Source organism: Culex quinquefasciatus, chromosome 3, assembly GCF_015732765.1.
Source record: "Culex quinquefasciatus strain JHB chromosome 3, VPISU_Cqui_1.0_pri_paternal, whole genome shotgun sequence".
Lineage (NCBI taxonomy): Eukaryota > Metazoa > Arthropoda > Insecta > Diptera > Culicidae > Culex > Culex quinquefasciatus.
Window position 1 is genome coordinate 142,258,639 of NC_051863.1, and position 10,000 is coordinate 142,268,638.

At 38.6% G+C, this 10,000-nt stretch overlaps 2 protein-coding genes across 2 annotated transcripts in view; one reads left to right on the forward strand and one right to left on the reverse strand.

The window, feature by feature from the left end:
• LOC6048902 (poly(rC)-binding protein 3) overlaps positions 1–10,000 on the reverse strand; it is a 516,717-nt gene that overhangs the window by 428,622 nt on the left and 78,095 nt on the right. The window lies entirely within an intron of this gene.
• LOC119769282 (translation initiation factor IF-2-like) overlaps positions 1–10,000 on the forward strand; it is a 33,109-nt gene that overhangs the window by 8,315 nt on the left and 14,794 nt on the right. Inside the window, exon 3 of the mRNA XM_038261250.1 lies at positions 9,451–9,666. Within this exon, the coding sequence (XP_038117178.1) occupies positions 9,451–9,666 (216 nt within the window). The remainder of the gene's footprint in view (positions 1–9,450; positions 9,667–10,000) is intronic.

The following is a 10,000-nucleotide window of genomic DNA, read 5'->3' on the forward strand; positions in this document are numbered from 1 at the left end:
AAGATAGCTTAGAATTATACTCGCCAATTCCATTTTATGACAAATATGTGTATAAAGTTAAAATATTTACTTCAAATTTAGAGTTACATCATTTTGAAGTGTTAGCAAATAGTGGTCCATTTTTGGTGCTGATTGGCTCGCGAGGATCGCAGCTGAAGCATCCTACTCCGCTGGTAAGCTTTCAACGAGCATGTTTGCGCGAGCCCATGTTTGAATGCTGGATGGCTTTTCCAGCACAAAACCACGCCACTTGTCCCGCCTCCTGCGCGACTAGACTCCCGTTCCATCCAGGGACCTAGAATTCATTCCCGCCGTGTTGAACCCCTCGATAGAAGTGCGCTATGCCGCTGTTCTGGTGCATTTTGCACGCTGGAAGCGATCCCGAAGTGGTTTTACCCCGTAGTGTATGTGTGTGTTTCTGTGGATGAGAGCACACATACACACATACACTTTTATCCAGCTAGTTGAGCTTATATTTATGTACGCAAACACAAAGCAATGAGTGTACATATTTGCAGTGCCAAACAACCAACCAGTCAACCATATCGCGCCAGTCAGTGCCGTGGCCTGGAATGCCATCGGATAGTGTCCTGATGGTCCAGAGCGCGGTGAAAGCACAAAGTTGCAGCAGACCAGGTAAACATGGGATGAACTTTGGGACATAATCACAGGACAGTTTCACGTCAACAGCGCACTGACTTGGCTTAAACTTTAGTCGCTGGAACTGTTTCAAACCATATCCGAAGATTTTTATTTGTTTATTCAGAAGAGTCGGGAAAGTAAAAATGTTGATCAATTATTTAGGAACTTTGGTAGTAGATAAGATTTTATGTTAAAAAATAACTTAGAATTAAACATTTCTTTGAAGAAAGAAATGCGTTCTTTAATTTCTCAAATTCAAAAATACATCGGAATTTGGGCATCAGAGAGTTAATTCAAACTAAAGTTTTTGGATTTTTTCCATTCAAGTTAATGTAAACTTATCTCAGCAAGTGTAAACATTTTGAAAAACGTGACTAACTGAAATTTAAATATTCTATCGTTGTGCCCTGCGTTGGACTTCGATGGTGAAAAAATCCACCAGACGTTACATTGGCAATATTCATTAAAATGACGATATTGTTATGCTTGCTGTTTGAACAGCTCTTCTTCAAAAAGAAAACGAAGTGAAAAATTAAGAATGATGCAAAAAAAAAGTCTTTTCAACCCGCCGCAAAAAGCTGCAGACGCGCCAAAACAAGATCCTGCTGGACTAAGGCGTCCAATTTTCCCGGGTTTTGAATTTCCCGGGAAACTACTGTTAGTCGTTTAACTAAAGAAATAAACTGAATTGAATTGAAAAAAAAAACAATTTTCGCGAGGACCACTATCTGAAAACACCTAATTTGACAAGCCTATAAAGTGCTAAAACATCCTATAAAATCTATTTTAAAACAACCGTTAATAAGATTTTACAAAGTTTACATATTTTACAAGAAAAAATCATTCAAAACAATAGCTAAGGTTTCTCTAAATTTTCATCTAGAGTTATACACACATTATATAGAGTCTGTTCAACCTTAAGAATAAAAAATAAACATTTTAGCAATAGTTGTCAATTATAAATTTAAAAATATGTTCATAATTATCACGAAACATTTTCTCAAAAACCAAAGTCGGACGGAAAGGATCAACACAGTTTTGGAAATTGGCAATTTCTCAAAACGATGCAATTTATCAAAATGTCACTAAATTTTATTTGGATTGCAAATTCAATACGTGTGTGTGTGTGTGTGCAACCAACCAAACGGGACCAAGCGGCCGCTTCTTACAAATTGAGTTGTTTCCATGTATTTTTAGATCTACATTCTATACATGCAAATAACTCGCATAGGCATTTGGAAGGTGTTAGCTCTGCCGAGCTTCGGTGACCCATTTCTACGCTGGCTAGCCGAGCGCGAGGTACTTCAGCTTTATCGACAAGCCCCGCCCTGAAGAACGTTTGCACCAATCGGGTTCAAACGTTATTTAGAACTTCCGAACCCTTTTCAAATGGACAAGGACCCAGCGCGTATATAGTTGATAGTAGCAGTATTCCTAATTCCAGTCATAGCTCACCAAGTTGCGATGGCCTAGTGGTTAGCATTTTTGCTTACCAATCCAAAGGACGGGGGATCGAACCCCGACTCGAGCGACTTTGATTTTTCGTTCATGTTCAGAGTTTCAAGATTTATATTTCCTATACTTTCTCGTTGGGAGCAGATGGGAATCGAACCCAGGACCATTCGCTTACAAAGCGAACACCGTAACCAGTCAGCCACGGCCGCTCCTCAATTGGATTGCAAATTCAATATGTCATCTAAAAATAAATTTGGATAAAAATTTGTGAGTACTTTTCAATAATCACACTTTGTTTGCAAAAGATATTAACGTGGCCAAACACTTTCTGTTGCCTACTGTAGTTGTTAGTCAGTTAAGTTAGTTAGTTGAAAGTTGAACTTTTTTTAACATATTTATTTCCTAATTAAAAAAAGACAGAATTATTCTATTCATGCACCCAAACGGCTGTCGCATGATTGTGATGCATGGCGGCATGAAAGTATATCAGAATCTGCATGAAAACTGTCCTCATGCATTTTTTGCGATATAGGGGTATGACATTTTTGCCCGTTACCGACAATTATCGACATTACCGACGGCTTTTTGGTTGTATTTCACAAAAAAACCCTTAGCAGAACGAGGATTGAACCACCAACTTGGTTATTGATCCGACACGCTACCACCGCGCCATGGACGCTTGATGAAATGTGAGTGAAAGAGCACCAACATATTCTTCTCTTTCGAGTGTTGCTTGGGGACGGGCCAGCATTATATGTGTTGGTGAGAACTGCAGATCGCTGAAATGTTTACACGCGGGCAAAAATGATCTACGGGCTTGCTGCAAAAAATGTTATAAAATGTGACATTTTCTGCAGCAAATCCACTGTTGCAGATTTTGAGATATATTTTCCTTTGTGTGTGATGAAAAAAAAGTACCTTTATTCAATGTTCGTGTGGTAAGAGAGTAAATTCCAATAAATATATCAATTCCAGGGAAGTCTCGGGAACTGGTTGAAAATAGTCGTATTACGGATTTTTTGTTGGTAAATTAAGAAAATGTTCTCACCTTCCTCGAACATTAAGCTTGAAGAAATTTGGGGCAAATATATTTTTCAAAACCCTTCAGCGTTAAGCTGCATCTTCACTTCTTTAGTTTTTTTTTTATTATCGGTTAGCAATAATATGCCGGGTCCGGTGGTTTAGTGGTTAGCGTGGTAGCCTCTAAACCCCAGTATGGCCTGGGTTCAATTCCAGACGGACCTGGTGGCATTTTTCGAGACGAAATTTGCCTGACCACGCCTTCTATCGGGTGGGGAAGTAAAACGTCGGTCCATTTGCGTAAAAGAGGTTTTGGGTGACTCACCACACATAATCTTCGGACGCCTAGAAATGAGCAGAAACTTGCAACAGAGACCACAAAAGACCCGGGGGTCGTTAAAGTGGATTACTTTGCTTTGCTTTTAGCAATAATATAGTAGTAGTTTCTGCAACAAGTGGCAAAAAGATGATTTTTTCAGAACGAGTCATACATTAATAAATACAACGAGTGCTGAAACAATCAAGTTTTGCAACGAGTTACTTACAACATTTTTTGCAATTTCTAAAAACGCTTTTTGAATGGAAATGTGTGTCAAACATACATCATTTAAGTAAATTTATCGTTAAAAACAAAAAAAATATTTAAAGATGTTATTGGTCGATACTAGTGCTGAAAAGTTCTAGTCCCCCCCCGCCCTCGACTTGGTTAAACTTCAAAAAGCATTTGCAACGACCTTTTAATTGCAAAAAACAGTACTGCCACTATTAACAGTTCATTTTCAGTTGACTTTTGATGTAATCAATGAATTGAAAAATCATCTGAATTCAGAAAATGGCAAAAAATTAATAAAGTTTCGCTTTATGAACTAAATCAGCAAAATGATTGCGATAAAACATTTTTGGGCAAACATCAATGCTCTGCAATCGTGGCATGATGGAAGATTTTATTTCATAACTTAGAAAAAAAAATCCAAATTCAATTTTCCAACCTCGATAAGCTTTCAGCACACCGTTCTTTGTCCCTAAAAGCACACACAAAAAGTACCCATTTTGTGCCACAAACGATTCCCCCGCGTGTCTGTCCGTATGCCCACGTGGGCTCCGACCGAGCTTTTTGTTTGGGTAGTTCAGTAGTACAGCAGGCGCTGCTGGTGTTTACTCTATTCACGTGAAAAACGGAGGGTGAAAAATAAAACTTCAGCCGTGTGTGCCGACACCCAGTCACGGCGTTCTAGCAGGATTCTAGCAGAGTTCTAACAGAGGAGGATATTCTAATAGCATTCTAGCAGAAACGTTCGATGGTTCTAGCAGGATTCTGACAGGACCAGCTCTGCTAGAATATTTCGTGACTGGGCAGCATTGCCCCGTCGACGGTTGTCAACACTGCCATGATGACAGAATAGTTGATGAAGTTTTCACCGTCACCAACCGTTGATGTCTAATATGTTTCACTTTTTTGCAGGATTTTTCTGTGAAGGGGCTTTTTTTATTGAAGGTTAAAACATCTATTTCAAACTAAATTGAAAAGTTGGAAAAAAAACTTCGCTATATTTTTTAATTATTTGAAGTTGAGGTGTAAGATACATTTTTAAAAAATATTTAAATTAAGTCCATAAAAAATATTTTTGAACAATTCCAAAAATATCCAACACATTTCTTTTTACACCAACTCCCTAGTGTTCCTAGTCGGAAAGTCTCTCAACCGGGAAAACAGGTCACAAAACTGCAGCTCACAAAATTCCATGTTGCCGGTAGCTCCTCTCTTCGAGCCATAAATCCCCCTTTCCTCAAAATACAAACCTAAACAAAAAAGGGGCAGGCTAAAGCAAAAGCGAGCTTTTGATAAATTATTCAGCGTTCGTAACCGACCTATCAAACATGAAATAATTAACACCTTTCGCTTTCTGACCACCAACCAACAGGCCAGGAATGGACCAGCAGAAGTGCAAAATTTGCAGCCCACCAGAGTGTGAAGTTTGACGTGTTCTGTACGTAGAAGAGCTTTCGACATGTTTGCGCAAATGTTGGCACTGGTTGGTACAGTAAGCTGATTTCGATGGAGTTTGGCTTGATGGCGTTGTTAAGTTTTTCTTTGAAATACCTTGTTTAGAATTTTAGAAAGGATTTCCTGATGCAACTAGTCGAGTTTTGGTAAACTGTAGAGGAAACATACCTGAAATATGAAAGATAGAATTAGAAACTTGAAATCCGAAATTTCAGAACAATCCCGAGCATGGGTAAATAACAAGGGAAATGCGTAATAATACCTTTCTCTGGTATCAATACCAAATTTTGGTATTCCTGGACCCTTAAAAATTTGTCTTAAGGATTATGCAAGAGCAAAATGTGGTATCATACCAATTTAAGAAATTGTTTTGATATTGCAAAATTGCAGAATTTGTCAATGGTCGAACACCACATTTTGGTATTATTTTGGTATTAAAGTGTTTTACCAAATTCCTCTGAAACTATGGAAAAATTTTGACCAATTTTGACAAAATAATTAATTTTGCGCTAAAATGATGTCTCAAAGCGAATGCTTTCATTGAAAACCGGAAATTTCAAACTTGATTTTAAACATTTTTGATATACCCCTTACAGAAATGACTTGACATTGTGGAAAAATTTCTAAGTCAGGATGCCACATTTTGGTATTATTTTGGTATTGAAAGGTTTCATCAATTTTCTCTGAAACTATGGATTTTTTTTAAATTTTTGACGAGATAATTAATTTTGCGCTAAAATGACTTAAAACCCAAAAATGTTAAAGCTGATTTAATTTTTTTTGTGATATACCCACTAATATTTTTATCAAAAACGTTGAAATTTTTCTAAGTTGGGATAACCAAATACTTTGAAAAACGAGTCAATCAACAGATTATTGAATTTTGGTGAATTTCAATCCAGTTTCATTTTAATAATACTTATTTTTCAATCTTGTTATTTTTCAGAAGCTTCAAGAACTTCAAGTACAGCCGTTCAAATGCATTCGGTGTGGTGAAGAATATCACTAAAAACAACATGCAATCATCAGGTGAGTAGATTTGGTTGTTGCATAAGGATCATTTACGTTTTTTCACTAACTGCAACTGCTGCACAAAAAATGGTATGAAAATAGCAAATTTTGGTATTACTTGTGCAAATACCAGCGACCAAAATGTGCTCTTGGTTGCCCAGTAATAGATGGTAAAATACCATGAAATCAAACCAATATCATGTTTGTGGAAGACCACAGGAATACCAAAATATGATTTTCAAGGGCGCGGGAATACCTAAAATTAAAACCATGACAATACCAAGTTTTGGTATTCAAGCAATGTTCAAAAATCCAGAAGACCTCAACTTGGTATTGAAATGATTTTATTTTGTGGTATTATTTTACCTTTGAATAACATGGTATGGTATTGTTGTGCCCTTCCACATACAAGCTTTTGGTATGATTTCATGGTATTTTACCATCTATTACTGGGCAACCAAGGGCACATTTTGGTCGCTGTTATTTGCCCAAGTAATACCAAAATTTTGGTATTCCCGTGTTATTTACCCCTGCTCGGGATGTAAGACATTATTGATTCAAAGATATGTTTGTTTTCCTAATAAATACACGATTTTGACCAACAGTCATTGGTATGGCAATATCTCAAAAACTGCTGAACGAATAAACTTCATATTTGTGGCACAAAATCTTGAGATTATAACAAAAAATCACCCCAAATTTCAGCGATATTTTTGCTTTGAACAATCTGGCCAACATAAATTAAGGGACACACACATAAACTTTCTTTTGAGCGGTTTTCAGAGCATTAAAATAAACATTTTCATTTTTTTAACAACACAAATTTTATTATATTTGGTTGTATCATTACCGATATATACCTATTTGAAAAAAGCAGTTTCAAGAACGGATGCCACGATATCTCAATACTGCTTTGACCAAATCGGCTAAAAATTTTGGTGAAAACTCGTTAAACCGATTCCGTGTGCATGACAAAGGCCGATTTTGAAAAAAAATTGTTTAAAAAAAAGTTAGATGTATTTTTTTGGTGTTTGTATTAAAAATCTTTAGTTTTTGATTTTTTGATATTTGATATTTGATCCATTTATCAATAATTTTTTTATCTTTAAAATGAATTGTAAAATTGAACTCTTAAAAATTAAGAAAATGTTAAGGTTGGAAGTGTTGTTCAATGTGACTTTGCTAATGTTTTTAAAATTGTATTTTTTTCTGGGATAAACTTTGGCTGTGTTTGTCACTAATATTTTCTTTAATATATGTAAAAATAAGTATGCAGTAATTTTTGTATTGTCCCAGATTATATTTCTAACTATTTTTAAACAATTTAAATGATCCCGAGCAGACGGAAATAACTTGGGAATAACATTTTTTGATATTTGAAAATACTAGTCCAATAACATTTTATGTTATTTATAACAAGATCTGTTATTCGTCGTTATGATTTTTTTGTTATTGGATTGTTATTGTGATTAAAGACTTATAAAATTTTTATTTATTCTTCGAACAAATCTTTGTTATTATTTTTTGTTATTTTAACAACTAATTCGATCATCCCAATAACAGTTGGAGGTATTCTTCCATAACTAAAATGTAATTCCAAAGTTATTTAGGCTTTCAACTAATGTCAGACTAATAACAAATATTGTTTTGATATCATAAACTGTTTTTAAACTCATATGCAAAAATGGATATTTAAAGAAGATTCCATAATAATTTCTGTTATTTTATCAGTATTTGTTATTGAAATGGCATGAATTTTGTTATAACCGTCTGCCCGGGATAATGGTGACATTCTAGAGTAAACAATATGAAAAACAAGATAAAAAGTATGAATACAAAGAGACGAGTTGTTCCTTTTAATGCATTCTGCTTAAACGCTCAACTAAACCACAAAAATAAAAAGTGACTGTAAAAACATGAAAAAACTAGATAGGCCAAAGGTAATGATAGAATGTAGAGTAAGCCAAATACAATCAGAAACATAAACATAAACTAAACAAGCTAAATGCAAACATAAATACTAAAAATAAAACAAGAAAAACATAAAACAAGAGAAGTAAAGTTTTTCGTAGAACTCAACGTGCTGGAATTACCGCGGCTGCTGGCACCAGACTTGCCCTCCACTTGATCCTTACCGAAGGATTTATGCTCGGTTCATTCCAATTATAAAACATCATAAAAGAGTCTTATATTGTTATTTCTCGTCACTACCTCCCCGTGCCGGGATTGGGTAATTTACGCGCCTGCTGCCTTCCTTGGATGTGGTAGCCATTTCTCAGGCTCCCTCTCCGGAATCGAACCCTGATTCCCCGTTACCCGTTGCAACCATGGTAGTCCTCTATACTACCATCAATAGTTGATAGGGCAGATATTTGAAAGATCTGTCGCCGGTGCGAGACCATGCGATCAACAAAATTATCCAGATTTCAACTCAAGCGTCACGGAGGACGATTGGTTTGACTAATAATTGCACAGGTTCCGCGAGGTCCCTGCATTTTGCATGTATTAGCTCTAGATTTTCCACAGTTATCCAAGTAACTAGGTAAATGATCTTGTAAATTATAGCTGTTATACTGAGCCTTATGCGGTTTCACATTAAAACTGTTTGTACTTAGACATGCATGGCTTAACCTTTGAGACAAGCGTATATTACTGGTAGGATCAACCAGAATTCGTCAACATTATCACATCGTCACGCACGCTATGCGGGCATGAGAAAAGTCTGCGGCGCGCGCGCGCATACCTCCCTCTCATATAGTGTGTGTTCTGGGGATAACGGAAATGTCTTCCTCAACCTCTCTTCCAACCTCACCACAACGCTCTTCCATCGTAAGTTCGTTGTTGTTCCTCGATGTCGTATCATGCGCGCAATACAATCGTCAAAAGATTCCCATTCGTTTCGTAGTACACAGACAGACAGACAGCGTCCGTCGTCTCCTCTCTTAAGAACACATAATACTCGCTACGATCGCCGACTGGCAGCGGGGTAGCCGTATGACGTTCATGTTAGCCGAAAAAACTCTCCCTCCTATACACATTACTCTCTCTCGCTCTTTGTCCTCTCCTCCTCACATCGTCGTCCTCCTCTCTCTCGCTCACCCACCATGGCCGGGTAGTCTCAGCGGGCGTACGCTCATACGGGCGGGCCCGGTCTGGCAGCAGTTTGGTGCGCGCTCTCGGTGGTAGATACGTGTATGCATGCATCTCCGAGTGCGCACCGCTCTCCCGCAGACCGGCGTATGGCGTTCCCGGTTCGGTGATTGAATTTCCATATACGCCCATCGACGACCTCATCACCGAACTTGACTTCCCTATAGGTACGAGAAAGCAGTGCGTCGCCCAACAGTCGACCCGAAAATCGCAAGGGAAAATACGGTCCGCCGGGCCCCGTCTATGGGCCCGTCGGGGCAAATCGGGACACCATGCCAGCGGACGTGTGCACCGACGTTGGACGAGTGTCCCCGTACCGCCCACCCCGGAATCGGCCCCGCCCCGGACCCGCCCGGAACCGGCAAAGATGGCTTCCCCCGAAGGTAGGCATGCTCTGCGGGTCCTCTTCCGTGCCCGTAGACGGGGCCACCATACACGCGTACGCTGGGACGGGCAGCGGTGTGCGTTTCTTTTCCTTTCTCTTGGCCGGAGACTGCCTGGCTGGCTGACTGACTGACTGACTGAGCAGTCTTTCTTTCTTTTTCTCCCTCTCTCTTCTCTCCTTCGGGCGTTCCGACCGAGCGACCGACCTACTGCTCTGCGAGAAGACCGAGGAGAGAGACAACACAACACAACACCTCTCGTACGTCGTCGCCGGGACGTGGACGACTCGCACGATGGATTACGGTACCGTTTGCCGACAGCACTGCTGGACGC